This window comes from Xiphophorus hellerii, chromosome 9 (genome assembly GCF_003331165.1).
Source record: "Xiphophorus hellerii strain 12219 chromosome 9, Xiphophorus_hellerii-4.1, whole genome shotgun sequence".
NCBI classification, from domain to species: Eukaryota; Metazoa; Chordata; class Actinopteri; order Cyprinodontiformes; family Poeciliidae; genus Xiphophorus; species Xiphophorus hellerii.
Genome location: NC_045680.1, coordinates 29,512,415 through 29,528,711, shown reverse-complemented (window position 1 = coordinate 29,528,711; position 16,297 = coordinate 29,512,415). Strand labels below are relative to the sequence as shown.

Below are 16,297 nucleotides of genomic sequence, written 5' to 3'. Positions count from 1 at the left end.
ATGTTGTACTAATGTTCAAAAATTTTACTTATGTTTAGTATGACTAAAAAAAACATTTCAGATTGACACACCCCTGAACTACCAATATATTGTATATTTCCAGGGGGTAGGGGGGGCATGTTTTGGCAGATAATACGTTCAGCCTTGCAGGATAATAATCACTTTCTGTTTCTGAAAATGTGAGTTACATTATTTATTACATTGCTATAGTAATCGATCATTTAAGGACCAGGGCTTTATAACAATCAACAATATATATTATCTTGGGGACAAGAACAGTTTCCGAGCCAATAATTGCACAAAAGATTGAGCTGTTACCTCGGTTTGGGGAAACAAATCCTGGCTGTTAAACAGTTACTTTAATCACAAGAAATTCAACTATATGGAAAGATACTAACTTGACACTATTAGCATGCAGAAGCGCTAGCATAGCTCACTCAGAACGCTAGCTTGTATTGATAGTTGAAAAATTAAACCAACTAACATTAATAATCATAACATGTGGACAAGTAGCTAAATATGTTAAAACACATACTTCGCTTGTTACATTACTTTACAATAACCTCACCCACCAGCATCGACTGTCAATTAGCATTGGGACTTATGGCTCTTTGAAGTGAAATGATCCAGGAGATTTGGTTTCCTTCTAACACCTGTTCAAAATATACATTTGTGAAAGTTTACATTTTTCTAAGAACAAGCTACTTTATCCCCAAAATATTATTTATGCGTGAAATTCACAAAACAGTAGAATAATCTATTTTATGCTAAATTAATGTATACTCAACAGGTCTAAAATACACCCCAAGTATGTTCTTGTTTTCTGAGGGATTCCTCCAGAAAACTTGCTAAGCCCAGTGGGAGGGGTGCTAGAGCAGTCCACCTGTGGTTCCCTCTATTTTTATGTAAACCTTTTTTATAGCTGACAGAAAATGTAACTAGGTAATGATGTCTTATTGGAAGACATTAACAATACTTAAACAATTAAATTAAAAGTGATGTGTTGACAATGTTAATGAGCTAAGAGTTTACCTCAAACTTTCAACTTATTGGGCAAAAGCAATGACAAAAGTGAGTGAATAACCAATAAAGCCCAGTATGTTAATCCGAGTTGCAAAGCACTAAAACCACTTTTGTTGTGTGTTGTTTTGTATCTTTGACCAGGCAATTACTCTAAGTTTTTAGATCATATCTCAGATTTTTTTTTATTATTTAGTGTAAGAGCGGAAATACTTTTTATGGAGTTGTTTTTTACTGAGGAAATCTGGCGCCATTATAGGTCAATTTAACTTAACCTCCCAACTTTCCCTTGCGTGCGAAGCCCGAAGTTGGACTAAAGAATGTCTGGGAAATAAACTGTTTAGATAGATAAGAATAATAATTGGCTTATTTGGCACTTCTGAAACGAAGTAGATGTGAAGTCAAAAAGGTCTGAAACCAGAAACCAGAAGCCAGAAAAAACCTAATACACATTCAATACAAAGGCAGCCAAGAGTCCTACGTAAAACACACGCAAGACACGAGTAATGTTATTGGTCAAAACTTGCAACTCACACCAGTGAGAATGAGAATGTATAAAAACAGGTTGATTCCAAGAATAGAGGGAGATTTTGGGGGATTTTTTGGAACCAAGATGTTTACTGACGAAGTTGTAAGATAATCTGTGGAAGAGTGTAATAAATCTCCACCCGCCGTGGCCTGCAGCAAAAGGACTCGTCTCTGAGTATTATTTCTTATCTATAAAATATAATTAAGAGTTTAAGACCTTTCTTAAACCTACATTAGTAGTAAATAATGACATGATAATTATAGTGGGGTACTTTAGAGTTCATGTTGACACAGTCTAAATGAAGCCTTTAATATCTATCTTAGACTCAGTTGACATGATGCCATGGCAAGATCACTCTGCCCCCATGAGGAAGTAGAGCAGAGCTCTTACAACCACTGTTAAAAAACCCCAATAAAAATGTAAACAGTGACATGTATAAAATTTTGATGAATTATGCTCAACTTTGCATAAACATTACCTCATATGTTGCAGAAATCTAAGAATCTAATGTTTCCAGTGTCTACTGTGCATTTCTTCAAATACAAATTCAATCTACTCAAATAAGAGTAGCAATAATAATATTACTCAAGTTGTTAGGTGAAATGTATATATATTATCAAATATTTGTTGTTTCATTTATAACAATAGTGTTACTTATATGATGTTCCGTCTTATATGCCTTTATTGTTATCTTTTTCCTTCAGCATAAAGAATGTTTCTGTATTGTTTGATTTACTTTATTTCCTTTCTACAAGAGGGCCTCCCTGAAGAGAAGCAGTGACAACCGTGCTCACAGGGTTTATTGCTCAGCAGGACTTCTTCTTCCTTTGAACTGTTAGATAGCTGTAGAACCGTCGCCTTGAAGATGTACGACTTGTTCTGTTTTATTCTGTGTCTGGAGCCGAATAATCTAATGCAGGGGTGTCAAACTCCGGTCCTCGAGGGCCGGTGTCCTGCAACTTTTAGATGAGCCTCTGCTGCACCACACCTGAATAGAATAATTAGGTCATTAAGGCTCTGGAGAACTGATCTACACAAGGAGGAGGTAATTAAGCCATTTCATTCCACTGTTTTGTACCTGTGGCACATCTAAAAACTGCAGGACAGCGGCCCTCGAGGACTGGAGTTTGACACCTGTGATCTAATGCAAGATAACGTGTTTAGTTAGTGATTGTCATTAACACTGCAACTAAGTAATGAAGTGTTTTGTCCCCACCCCTTAGAGTTGCAGTGTTCTCTGTGATAGGGACTCTGAAAGTAATAAAAAGAGAGGAGCGGACAAATGTGTTTCAGAGCTGTTGGAGATTTGTAACTGTAAACACATCTCTGTCCGTTCTCCTCGCGAGATCAAAAGAATCTAAGTCTCTTGTCTTTTCTGTGTCTGTTTAATTTGTCTTTAATAGGTGTCAAACCTGACACAAGTAAAAGAAAAAATATACAGTACCTTTTTCGCAAAAAGTTGCTTAAGTAAATGTAACCATTACTACCCACTTTTGAACATAGACATACAAAATTGATAGCCTATTTTTGTTAACAAGTTTGACATGATAAATTGACATTAGCTAATGATCATTTAGCTATCATTACCTGCAACCAACAGCATTAATGAACTATCAACGGTTGTTTTGGGGGAAAACCTGTGCAAAGTTCTTTGCCTTTTACTGTTTTTTGCTGCCATGATTCTAACACACCTGAACAGCTCTGCACAGCAGCATGACTCCGTCGCTGCTGCACAGGTGTAAAACCGGAGCGGGCATCTGAGGGCTCATGTTTCATTTGGATTAAATAGTTGCAACAGCTGAAAAACATGCAGGGTACAGTAGATGCGAGAGCACCTAATGCATCAAATCGAGATAGGAATAATAGAAAGTTGGCCACTCTGAGGTAAAAACTGGTTCCAGTCTAGGTGGGGAACGGCTGACTCTGTAATGCCCCCAATGCCTGCCCATGCTGCAGGGTCTGGATGTTCATGAGGTTGACCGCAGATATTTATCCATCTTTTACATTTTTTCAGACTGTTTAAGTTTTGTAAAAGGAATAAACTTTATTCCATGCTCTAAATGCTTTGGGTAAAGTGTCTTAAGTGAATGTTTTCCACTGACAACGTTAAGCCATTTTTTCCCAATTATTCTAATCTCTATGACCGCAGAGCAGTCCCAATGATAGACCCTGACGCATTGAGAGTGAAGAAATAACAGCACTTTCTCTGCAACTACAGACCAACTGGAGGAGGAAACCTGGAGCATACCATTTGTTTTTTTTTAAAAGACTGAAGGGAGGAGACTTTGTTGTTTCAAGTTGATTTTAATTAGTTAATTTTGTCATTTAAATATTCACTTATTGTTTGTTTCATAGAATGCTCTAATTTTGCATTTGTTTGTTCTTTTGTTATGTTGTGCCTCCCTCAACATAACAATATAGGTGTTGTTTCTTAATCTAATGTGTATCTCAAATTTCAACATAAAAGTTCTATAAGCACTGACCAAATTATTCTCCATAGTTGTGAATGCTCAATATACATCTAAAGGTGAAAAAACATTAAACAGAGAATTCAGGAGAAAAAAAAGACAATTTGAAAAGCAACAAAAAAAAAAACTTTTCAATACCATACCAAAAATGGGACCTGATTATTTTTGGGATCTGATTATTATAGTAATGATACCCAAAACATTTGTAAGGTAAACTCTGTCTGAAGACCCTCACTGACTGACAATCACTGCTGTGCTGTATTGTTGAAATGCCATGATTGCAGCTTGTTCTAGGTCCTTATAAATCAAATTCTTTACATACTGCTTAGCATACACAGCACTATATTTTCAGTTGTGTTCACACAGTACACGTCTGACTCCTGAATGACACATGATTAAGGGAAAACCCAGATTGAACCCACAATATTGTCACACAAGTGGAAAATTGCCTCAAGATTAGAGCTGCACAGATTCGTTATTAATATCTGCATCATCCCAATATTGAAAAAATTCTACATTGGGTATCAGTGACAATGCGCACAATCCATAAAAAGCTGATCTATTCAGTCTAATTCTATGATGCTGGCGGTGCACCACCACTGCAAAATAAAAGCCCCACACCTTCAGAATTAAGTAATTTTTGTTGTTCTTATTTGTTAAAACAATGTAAAGTGCGTGATATACATATACATAAATAGACCCTACATTTGTGCACTTTTACTAACCATAATCAGGGTTTGAAATGAATTTAAATGACATAAAACATTAAATGTTACTTTATTTTGAAAAACTAACACCCGGCATGACACCTGCTCCTGCCTGTCTAGCTGCGCCAAGGGTTGTGCAGCTAGAGTTGATTATTATGCCAGTAATACACTCACCAGCCACTTTATTAGGTACATTTTGCTAGTACCGAGTTGGACCCCCTTTCGCTTTCAGAACTCTCTTAATCCTTCGTGGTATAATGCTCTGCTCAAATATCAACAGCTATTGCTATTTTTATTTTATTTGAAATTATTTAATCGTGAATACAGTAAATAAATACAATTTGTAGAAATGGGTGGATATTTTTTATATCTCATGGTGCAGAAAAGGGTTTTTGTTTCTGTAATTTGCAGTGTTTGAACAAATATTAATTCTCCCTCCTCTTTCCCAGTTATTATTTATTTTACATTACATTTAGCATTCCTAATTGCACTTTCTGATCCATTTGACAGAAGGTTTGTTGCAGTTAATTTTTGGAAGTTTGACCAAAGTAGTTCCACAAACAACTCAGTGGCATTTTTTACTTACGTTTTACAGAGCTTACTTAATTTACTTAAGTTAAGTTACTTAAGTTTTCTGTTGTATAGCTTTATACAACAGAAAATTGACAGATTTCAATAGCATGATGGAGGCATAATTGGATTTGTAGTATGGCACCTTTTATAGACAGAATCTCCAATTTGTACTTAAAAAATGTAGAGTAATAAATAATAAAATACCATCTGCTTGCTTTTATTCTATAATGGGCTTAATTTAGTTCTGCCTGCTGCTCTCATTTACAATCTTCACTGAAAGACATAATGCAACACAATAGGTTCTTCTATATATAATGCACAGAAGTTTTTGTTTGTCTTTGTTCAGTCAAGTATGTCACAAAAGTTAATGTACATTTACTTGCTATGGTGCCTAGTATTAGTACATTAGTGTGAGAGAGTTTATTACCAGTCCTGACTTGAGAGTGTGTTTGGGTGACAGGCTGCCGGTGCTGTTGAGTGATGTCATGCTGCCATGGGAGGGTGTGGAATGTAGTGAGTCTTTTAGTGGTGGGGGGCTGGCTGGTAGTCCAGGAACAGGACCTTGCACTGAGCAGAGGCTCTTCTTCCTCTTTGATGGAGGGATGAGGGCAGAGGGGAGGAGCGCGGGAATCGCCTCCTTCTCTAAGGCCCGATACACAAGGTGCATGGCCTGAAAGAACATAATCTTCTTTAACAGTTGCATAAAGAGTTTTCTGAAACAGACATCAAAAAATGCTTCAAGTCTACACATAGGCACAAGTATCAAAAAACCTTTATGGCTGTCAAAATGTCTGTATACACTCCTGATCAAAATCTTAAGACCAGTCAGAAAATTGCAAGAATTTGCATTTTGCACTATTGGATCTTAAGAAGGTTCTAAGTAGAGCTTCACAATGTTAAAAGAAGAAATCAGTGTAAGAGACAAAACCTTTTGAGCGGGGAATTAATTGAAAACTGCACTTATACTCAAACATGATTTTTTCAGCTGATTAAAAGTTTAAGACCATAGCTAAAAAAAACCCGAAAACCCCCCAAAACAGAAACAAAGTGTCAAAAAAAAAGGACTCAGTAATGAGTAGCTCCACCATTCTTGTTGATGACTTCAAACAATCGTTTAGGCATGCTTGATGCCAGTGTTTCCAGGAGGCTAGTGGGAACGTTGCTCCAAGTGTTGAAGATGGCTTCACGAAGGGCATCCACTGTCTGGAACTGATGTCCATTTTTGTAAACTTCCCTTGCCATCCATCCCCAAATGTTCTCAATTGGGTTTAGATCCGGGGAACATGCAGGATGGTCCAAAAGAGTGATGTTATTCTCTTGGAAGAACTCCTTTGTCAGGCGGGCATTGTGAACTGCAGCATTGTCCTGTTGAAAAACCCAATCATTACCACACAGACGAGGGCCCTCAGTCATGAGGGATGCCCGTTGCAACATCTCCACATAGCCAGCTGCTGTTTGACGCCCCTGCACAACCTGAAGCTCCATTGTTCCATTGAAGGAAAACGCACCCCAAATCATGATGGCGCCCCCACCACTGTGCCGTGTAGAAAACATCTCAGGTGGGATCTCCCTGTCATGCCAGTAACGTTGGAAGCCATCAGGACCATCAAGGTTAAATTTTTTCTCATCAGAGAAGACAACTTTCTTCCACCTTTCAATGTCCCATGTTTGGTGCACCCTTGCAAAGTCCAAACGGGCAATTCTGTGGCGTTGAAGAAGACGTGGCCTTTGAAGACGTTTTTTGTTTCTGAAGCCCTTCTCTCGCAGATGCCGTCTGATGGTTATTGGGCTGCAGTCAGCACCAGTAATGGCCTTAATTTGGGTAGAGGATCGTCCCGTGTCTTGACGGACAGCCAATCGGATCCTGCGGCTCAGAGCTGGTGAAATTTTTTTGGGTCTACCACTTGACTTTTTTGTTCCATAACCCTCAGGATCGTTTAAAAAATGCAAAATGACTGTCTTACTGCGTCCAACCTCAGCAGCGATGGCACGTTGTGAGAGGCCTTGCTTATGCAGCTCAACAATCCTACCACGTTCAAAGTCAGTGAGCTTTTTTGCTTTTGCCATCAGGAGGTCTTGACAGTGTAAAGACTTCACAGAAAATGACATGGAATCCAGATGTTTGCACAGCTTTTGGCTTTTAAAGACTATGGTCTTAAACTTTTGATCAGCTGAAAAAATCATGTTTGAGTGTAAATGCAGTTTTCAGACAATTCCCTGCTCAAATGTTCTTGTCTCTTGCACTGATTTGTCCTTTTAACATTGTGAAGCTCTACTTAGAACCTTCTTAAGATTCAATGGTGCAAAATGCTAATTCTTGCAATTTTTGGACTGGTCTTAAGATTTTGATCAGGAGTGTATAAGAGCACATACACTTCGACTACCTTAACTGGGATTAAAAACTTTGATACTTTTCGATAAAGCTTATTGTTAGAGTAGCTCGTGTTATCCTGAGCTGGCTCTGTAGTCACTGTGTCACAGATATGACTGCTGGAGGACATACTGACCATTTTTACTCACTCTGCCTTTTCCCCCTTCTAAAAGTTCTGAAGAAACATGAAACTTATCAATTTTATTTATGCCGTTTTTATATCAAACAGATCTCAAAGGGCACAATCACACACTGATGATAGCAAGCTACTCCATAGTAGCCACAGCTGCCCTGTCACAATCTGACCGAAGCCATTTTGTGCCATTGGCCCTTCTGACCACCAGAAAGGCAAGGTGGGACCAAGGACACAATGGCAGGAGAACAGAAATCGAACCAGCAACTCACTGATTGAGGGACAAACTCCTACCACCGTTGCCGCCATTGTTCCTATCATAATTAGTGTTTGCAAGTTAAGGACATCAATAAAACTCACCACTGCAAATTCGTCCTTGTCCAGATGGCCGTCTTTATCAATGTCACTCAAATCCCAAACCTAATGATGTGAAATAAACAGGAGGAGAGTCAATGAGGTCTGGGATTAAAATTTGTTGAAAGCAAAACTGTAAAAAGAAAAAGAAGAAAAAAGAGAGACTTAGTGTCATGTTGGGTTCATGTCTTTCAGGGTTAGGGACACAATGAGGAGAACAGGAAATCAGATAAAGTTTATTTAAACAACGATGAAATATGAGATTGTGTGATTCTTGTCCTGTGGACTGGAAGCCGGGGTATTCTGAACTCTGAAGACAGTGGGAGAGAGATGGTGAAATTGATGGCAAGTTGGACAAGTTGAATTATGAGGAACTGGAATGATCTTACTTGATGAAGTGGTTAGTTTCTACCAGGGGGAGAAGTACTGTGGCCTCTGGGGTTGTGGTCTCTTTGCAGGGGGTTCTTGAGATAATCCAAGTTTCAGTGTGATCTTGACGGAGAGTTCTTTGGAGGCAGATGGAAGAGGCTTGTGGTGAAGGACAGACAGGTAAGTACTTGTGAGGAGAAGTAAGGAGTGGTCCCGATAGCCAGCCGAGAAACCAGGAATTGTCAATGATTCTACATCTGACCTGAGGTGGAGAGGGACTCAGGCAACCAGTGGGTAAGATCTACTGCGTCACGAGGGGAAACCCGAAAGCCAGGAACTCAAGTTACACAGTGGGTTGAATCCAAAGTACCACGAGGAAACACCTGGACGAAATTCAACAGGAAATTATCGCTCAAGATAATCTTAGAAAACTCAGAGAGCAGACTCAGGGAGGCTCAGAGTACTATAACTGGCAAACACTCAGGTGTCAAAGTGCTGGCAGCCTGCTCCTCATATACTCCTAGATAACAAGGTGATTGATCACAGGTGCGCTGAATCCGGACAGCAGGCACAACCTCCAGGTAAGTGCAGCCTCTAGGCACCATCTAGTGGATGACGAGGGAAACAGCAGGCAAACAGAAAATCCCCACAAAGAGCCAAAACCCCAGTTCCCAACTCTTAGAGGTGAGCAATCAGAATTGTGACAGCTTAACCAAGAAATATTCAGTCAGGCGACCAAAGCTCAGAGAAGAAACAGAGGATTATTGGATGAGTCATTCAGCTTCTCCCTATGTATGATTTAAAATTAAAACATTATCCACTAACTCTTAATAACCACAAATGGTATGTTCAAAAGCCTAGAGGAAGTCCTTCCTGTTTCGCCACAAAACAGGAAGTGACAATGACTCCTGTCTGGTAGGTCAGATTTTGGCAAAACTTCATAAGACTTGCCATTGGACTCGTACTGAACTGGACTATAGGCAATTTAAAAGATTTGCCAAATGCATCGCCAACTGGAGGTGTGAAGGATTGGTGCCAAAGTATCAACAATGGCAATGGGGTGACAGAGCTTTCGCTGAGCTGCGGGCGAAAGGTGGGGGGAAGTGGTAACTTCTGACCTCCTCCATGTGACCTCGCGTCCTAGCTCCATACCATTTATGTGTTGCATCTCCTGGATCCCTAATAGTAAAATCAATTGCCATTTGTGGATGTTGGAAGTCTGAACTACTAGATTTTCCAGTGTTAATTTAAACGGTTGGTATCGAAACATCCATGTTTCCCACAGTCTTTTCATGTAACCCGCTGGCTAGGGTTAACAGAGTTGCAGCATTCCAACAGTTCCTTATTCTCTTCCCATGCCATTGATGTCTTATTCCAGTAGCCAATTTGCTACTGGAATAGTTCCTCAGCATCTTATGCAGGCCTTATCTGTGGCATCTTATATTTATTACACATATCTTAATATCTGAACTTATATGTTTTGATTTCTTCCTGTGTATGGATTACTTATGTAATCCAAGTATGGATTATCATACTTGTTTTTCTTCCCACTTGCGAATATCAGGATGCAGAATAGGGACATTTGTTGAGTATCAGTAACGTTCAGGAAAGTTCTGGCCTTTAGGATTCAGGTCACATTTGAAAAGATCGGATACATATCGAATATTCAAGTGGTCTGGGTTGCATTTGAAAAAAATCTGACTTGTATTTTTCAGACTATCATGAAAAGGTCAGATACATGTCGCATTATGTCAAAAAAATTGTAATTGGGTCACTTCAGGCCGCAGTGTGAACACAGCCTTTGTGTTCACAGTGTGGAGGCTGGGACTAACGTAACAAAGGCTACTGTCAGTAACACACTAGGCCGCCAGGGACTCAAATCCTGCAGTGCCAGACATGTTCCCCTGCTTAAGCTGGTACACATTTGGGCCCATCTGAAGTTTGCTAGATGGCTTTTGGGTGTTCCAAAAGAGTATTGCGAAAATGCCATATGGTCAGATGAAACCAAAGCAGAACTTTTTGGTAGAAACACAACTTGTCGTGTTTAGAGGACAGTGCTGAGATGCATCCAAAGAACACCATAATTACTGTGAAGCATGGGGATGGCAACATCATGCTTTGGGGCTGTTTCTCTGCAAAGGACAACTGATTTGTGTACATGAAAGATTGAATGGGGCCATGTATAGTGAGATTTTTAGTGCAAACCTCCTTCCAACAGCAAGTGCATTGAAGATTAAATGTGGCTGGGTCTTTCAGCATGACAATGATCCCAAGCACACTGCCCTTGCAACAAAGTAGTGGCTTAGTAAGAAGCATTTCAAGGTCCCGAAGTGGCCAAGCCAGTCTCCAGATCGCAAGCCCATATGAAATGCTCTAGGGGAGATCTGCATGGAGGAATGGGCTAAAATACCAGCTACAGTGTGTGCCAAACTTATGAAGACTTACAGAAAATGTTTGGCCTCTGTTGGGTTCTGCTGCGTGAGTGTTTGTGTGTACGCGTGAGACCTCCTGTTCTCTTTAGGATCTTTGCTGCAGAGAGAGAAGTTGCTGCTGCCTGCTGTAGACAATTGGCTCATCAGCAGGCTGCTGGATTTTGGCTTGTGCCGTCTGCGCCAGGAGCACTCGCCAGCCTCCAAGTGGCCTTCTTCACTCCCTTCCTATGCCCAAACGCCCCTGGTCTCATGTGGCCCTTGATTTTGGTTTGAGCGTTCCAGTCTCTAAGGGATTTTCCACCATCTTCACCATTGTAGTGCGCTTTTCTAAGGCCTGTCACCTGGTTCCACTCCAGAAGTTGCCATCCTCCTTTGAGACAGCTGAACTCCTCCTGAAACACGTTTTTCGCCTTCATGGCATTCCATGTGAAGTCCTCTCAGACAGGGGTCCCCAGTTCATCTCCAATTTATGGAAGGAATTTTGCAATGCCCTTAGTGCCAATGTGGCCCTGAGTTTTCATCCTCAAACCAATGGCCAAACCGAGAGGATGAACCAAGAGCTTGAATCTACATTGCGTTGCCTGTGTGTTTCTAACAGTCCTCCTGGAGCTCACAACTTCTGTGAGTGGAATACGCCCACAATGCTCATGTCTCCTCAGCAACTGGCTTCTCCCCTTTTGAAGCCTCATTGGGGTATCATCCACCATTGTTTCCAGCTGATGAAAAAGAATTGTCTGTCACCTGTTCGTCATTTCATCTGCAAATGTAGGCACACGTGGAAGAACGTCTCTGCCGCTCTAGACAGCACTTCTGTTCAGAATTGCCATCTGGCTGACCGCAAAGGGGTTCCTGCACCCCTGTATCAACCTGGACAAAAGGTTTGGCTTTCCACCAGGGACATTGACCTCAAAGCATCTTCTAACAAGCTTTCGCCCAAGTTTATTGGTCCCTTTGAAATTCAATCTGTCCTCAGCCCCATCTCTGTTTGCCTTAAACTCCCTGATGGCCTGCAGATTCACCCTGTCTTCCATGTCTCTTTGCTCAAACCTGTTGCTACCAGTCCCTTATGTCCCCCTTCCAAACCTCCTCCACCAGCATTGGATATCGACGGACATCCGGATTAGCTGGTCAAGATTTTTAACGTACCTGTCGGGCCAGGGGCTTCCAATATTTAGTGAACTGGGAGGAATACGGTCCTGAGGAACGCTTTTGGGTTCCTCGTTCATTTATTTTGAATCCTTCCCTTATTGAAGACTCAGCCATCTTGGTCGGCTTGACCATCAGGTGGCAGCTGTTGGGGGTTGGGGAGGTGTTGGTGGTGCTGCGTGAGTGTTTGTGTGTATGTGTGAGACCTCCTGTTCCCTTTAGGATCTTTGCTGCAGAGAGCGGCGCTGTTGCTGCCAGCTGTAGACAATTGGCTCATCAGCAGGCTCCTGGATATAAAGAAGGGTTGGAGAAGCTTTTGATACCTGATCATTTATCTATTCTGGTAGTCTCAAGCCCTCTGAGCTCTAAGTTTCTCTCTGTGTTTACCAAAGCTATTTTACCTGTGTGTCTTCAGGTGGCTGTCCACTTACCTGAGAGCATTCTCATTCTCCAGCCTCAGTGACACCTGCCTGCCTGCTCTTCCACAAAAAGATCCTGCAAGCAACTCCTGGTTCAAAACGTCTTCAAGTCAAACTCTCAGGACTATTGAAACCGAGAATGATCTCACCAGCAGAATCCAACATCTCTCCAATCTCTTGCGGTTCTCACCCCAGAACTGTAAGATAACTTTTGATTTGACCTTTAAAAGGATTCTCATCTTCACCCTGTCAATATTTACCCAGTGTTCTCTCCAGGCCCTGCTCAATCTAGATCTCCCCCACGCCCCCAAAGGCTTCTGTGCTGAACATTTTTTTATACATATTGTAAATAAACTATATTTACATTATCATTCTGGTGTCTGCTGTGGGATTCGGCATGTGAATTAAACAACTCCCAATGAACATGACACTGTCATTACCATCAAAGGATATATAACAAAGTCCTGAGATGAACTTCTGTTATTGACCAAGTACTTATTTTCCACCATAATGTTTGAATAAATTCTTAAAAATTCAGAAAAGGTGATTTTCTAGATATGTTTTCTCATTTTGTCTCTCATAGTTGAGGCCTATCTATGATGTCAATTACAGGCCTCTCTCAGCTTTCTAACAGAGATGTCATAATGTGGTGTGGCGGTGAACCCAGATGCAGCAGGCAGTAGATGTAGAAATAAATGGATGTTTTAATGAAGAAAATTAACCAACAAAATATCCAAAATCCAAGGGTACAAGAAAATCCAAAAACAAAACAAACTGGAAACACAAGGGAACAACAGGTAATCCAGGCAGGGAAGCATAGGTAGTGACAATCAGGGTGACAAGATGGACTGGCGAGTTGTGACTGGGATAGACGAGCTTAAATACTGGGAGGTAGTAAATGGAACAATGGCCTAACTAGATGAGAAGAGTGATTGCAGGTGTGAGTAATTGACACAGGAGCTGGCTGAGGGGCGGGGAGAAGGTGGCACATGGAAACTATGGAGATCTGCTGGAAACACAAAAGGGAGGAAACAATACAAAAGACACTAACACCTAACTAGAATTACTAAAGAAAGACTAACCAAACCTAAAGAGACCAAATAAGAATTAGTAACACTACGGGGAAAGCTAGAAGGACTAAAGAAATAACCTAACTAGAATTACTAAAGGAAGATATACATAGACCCGGACATGGAAGAATAACTGATCCTGGGGTGATGAAATTAAGAAATAAACATTACTAGAAACATTGCACGGAGCCTGAAATAAGAAATAACTAGAAGGATAAAATAGAATTAAACTATAGTCATAAAAGAAGGCTTGACATGGACTCTAACAAAAAAGGACAGAACTTAAGGTAACTAAAGAATAAACCTAGAAGCACATGTAACCTGTAATTAGTAAAGGACTTTAATTTTTGCGGGCCCACTTCCTGTATTGCCCCAAACTCTGCTAGCTTATTTAAAGTCCCGCCTCCAGCGCGCATTAAAAGATCCTCACCAGTTTCCACTGTGATTGTGGCTTGCTGTTGGTGTCTTCCTCAGGAATTCCTCCAAAAATCTTTAAACCTATTGATTCGATTGCTGGGTGAGTTTGTTATTTGATAACAATATTACTTTTACATTTGGAACTTCTGCTTGATTGCTCATTGGAGCGTTGTTTTATTAGAATCATTGGCGCTGTTTACCTGGACCGTCACCGGGATTCTGTCAGTGCTGATTGTGGCTCAGTACGCCCCACTCTCTTCTAGAAGGTAACTTGTTGCTGAATTTTGTGTGTGTTCTGACACATTTACATTGATGCTGAGGCACTGAAGTTTAAAATTAAATTTATCAGAACAGAATGTAGCTACACTTAAGTTTGATATTGCACAGTATATTTATTTATTTATTTTCCTTCCCTCACTCTGCTTGAGTATTTGACAATTAAATTATTTTATTTTTCTTGATTGATATTTTGGAAGTGCACTTTAACTTTAGAACTTTAACTTTAAATTGATTAGTTTGAAATATGATATTTTTTTGTTTTATTTAAATTATGGTTAATTTAACTTGATTGAAATGTTTGTCTAATTATTAGGAATCTAATTATTGCATTTGCATTTAGTATGCATAAACTAGATGTTTAAATGTAATAATTATTTCCTTTTGTATTATATTTGTACATAATTGTTTTTTGATAAAATACGTGATGGATTTTCTGACCTTTTTAGGTCAGGTTTTTTTTCCCCCCTGTCGGATCAGATCCTCATCTGGATCGAAAGATGGCGAGCTAGGAATGGACTATGGACTTTATGATTTGGAAATCAATTTATTCTGAGTCAATTTTCATGTGTCTCATCGTGTTGCTGTAATTGTATGTTTTTTATTCAAATCACTTAATATATATTCACCAAAACTAAAAGCACTGCCTCCTGTTTTTTTCACATCTCAGGCTCCTTAAAGGACACTCTTCTGATGCTGCTTTTGTAGCCGCAGTTAGCTGCTTAGCCCATAACTGTTACACACAATAAAGGACTGAAAATAAGGAAAGCAATTAGAGAATTCTTATTTCACTAAATACCTAAAATAATAATAATAATATCAAAAGGACCAGGAAGGGCTAAACTAAAGTGAACTAAAACATGAAGCTAAATAAAATGAGAAGCAAAACAAACCCAAAAAACACAGAGTCCTGACAAGAGAACTTGCACAATTGGTGGCTAACTAATTATTTTTTCCCCACTGTACATCAACAGCAAAATAAGGTAATTTTTATTTTTAGCCTTTAATGTCATTAATACGTTAAAGACAAATGCTTTCAATGCTTAGCTGGGAAACCACTGCACAGAAAATTACATAGAAGGTGTGATGGCCAAACCCATGGCCTCATTCTTAAGTCAGTAAGACTTAAGAGTGCACAATTTATTTCTTTATTTATTTTTGGGTGTTTAGTTTAGCCAAACTTAGCTGCACTGTAATTTTTTGTTGGTGATTGTATTCTGTTTAGTTACCCCTGTTGTGTCTTCATGGTCTGATCAGCCAGTATATATACCCCTGTGTCTCATTTCTTTGTTAGGTCAGTTGTTTTGCAACCAGTTTGTTTGCATGTTTGCCTGAGTTCAGTGTTGGAAGGATTTTATAGTTATCATTTATTTGCTTTACCTTTATTTTATAATATCATCCATTTTATTTACCTTTGCATTTACATTTTAATGATGTGCTTCGAGTGTTTTGAAGTGTTTGGAGAAACTCTGGAAGCGGCCTGCTGAGGAGTGAAAAAGGGGGATACCATGAATGAGACATTCTGGCGTTGATTGCCCAGTGGAACTGCAAACCTATACTCTTATCTTATGAAATATGCTTTTGATGATTGTATGAATGAGTTGTGTTCATGTGAGTGTGAAGCCGTTTTCTGCTCCCCCTCCCTTCAGGGCTGCACACTGTCATGTAACTAGGGTGTTCCTAATTCTAAGAAAAGCAGGGTAAGACTCAGTTGAAGCTTCAGAGCATAGGCCGAAATCTGTAACTGGGTTTCAGCTGTGTTCTCCCTGCAGGTAAAACTTAAGTTCCGACTCTTGTCTCTTCTTTGTGTCTGTGTTCAGGTAATTTAAACCTAACATTCAGTTTTGTTTCTTTGACCTCTTATGAGCTCAGTTATCTTTTTCTCATATGTTTTGTGTTAAAATAAAAAACGGATATATTTTTCTAATATATCTGTATATTTCCTGACTCCTCCTGTTTTCAATTCAGTCCATCAGGGTCACAGTGTGAGACTTTTTGTTAAAGGAACATAAA

The 16,297-nt window shown here is 39.8% G+C and overlaps 2 protein-coding genes and 1 long non-coding RNA gene across 8 annotated transcripts in view; 1 reads left to right on the top strand and 2 right to left on the bottom strand.

Annotated features, from left to right (window-relative positions):
* Nucleotides 1-16,297, bottom strand: part of LOC116726052 (uncharacterized) — a 591,833-nt gene that overhangs the window by 112,473 nt on the left and 463,063 nt on the right. The window lies entirely within an intron of this gene.
* Nucleotides 1-16,297, bottom strand: part of eps15l1a (epidermal growth factor receptor pathway substrate 15-like 1a) — a 138,560-nt gene that overhangs the window by 94,982 nt on the left and 27,281 nt on the right. For 5 of the 6 annotated variants that reach the window (XR_004340523.1, XM_032572523.1, XM_032572522.1 and 2 more), the window contains 2 exons: nt 8,162-8,221; nt 5,725-5,967 (listed from right to left, as the gene is read on the bottom strand). The exons of the other annotated variant lie outside the window; for it this stretch is intronic. Coding sequence is in view for 4 of the 5 variants with exons in the window: in XM_032572523.1 (XP_032428414.1) it covers nt 5,725-5,967; nt 8,162-8,221 (303 nt within the window). In the remaining variant the exon portion in view is untranslated. The remainder of the gene's footprint in view (nt 1-5,724; nt 5,968-8,161; nt 8,222-16,297) is intronic. 6 annotated transcript variants of the gene reach the window in all.
* LOC116726076 (uncharacterized) lies at nt 13,538-16,064 on the top strand. Its single transcript, XR_004340536.1, has 2 exons — nt 13,538-14,274; nt 14,734-16,064. It is a non-coding gene; the product is annotated as an uncharacterized LOC116726076 (long non-coding RNA).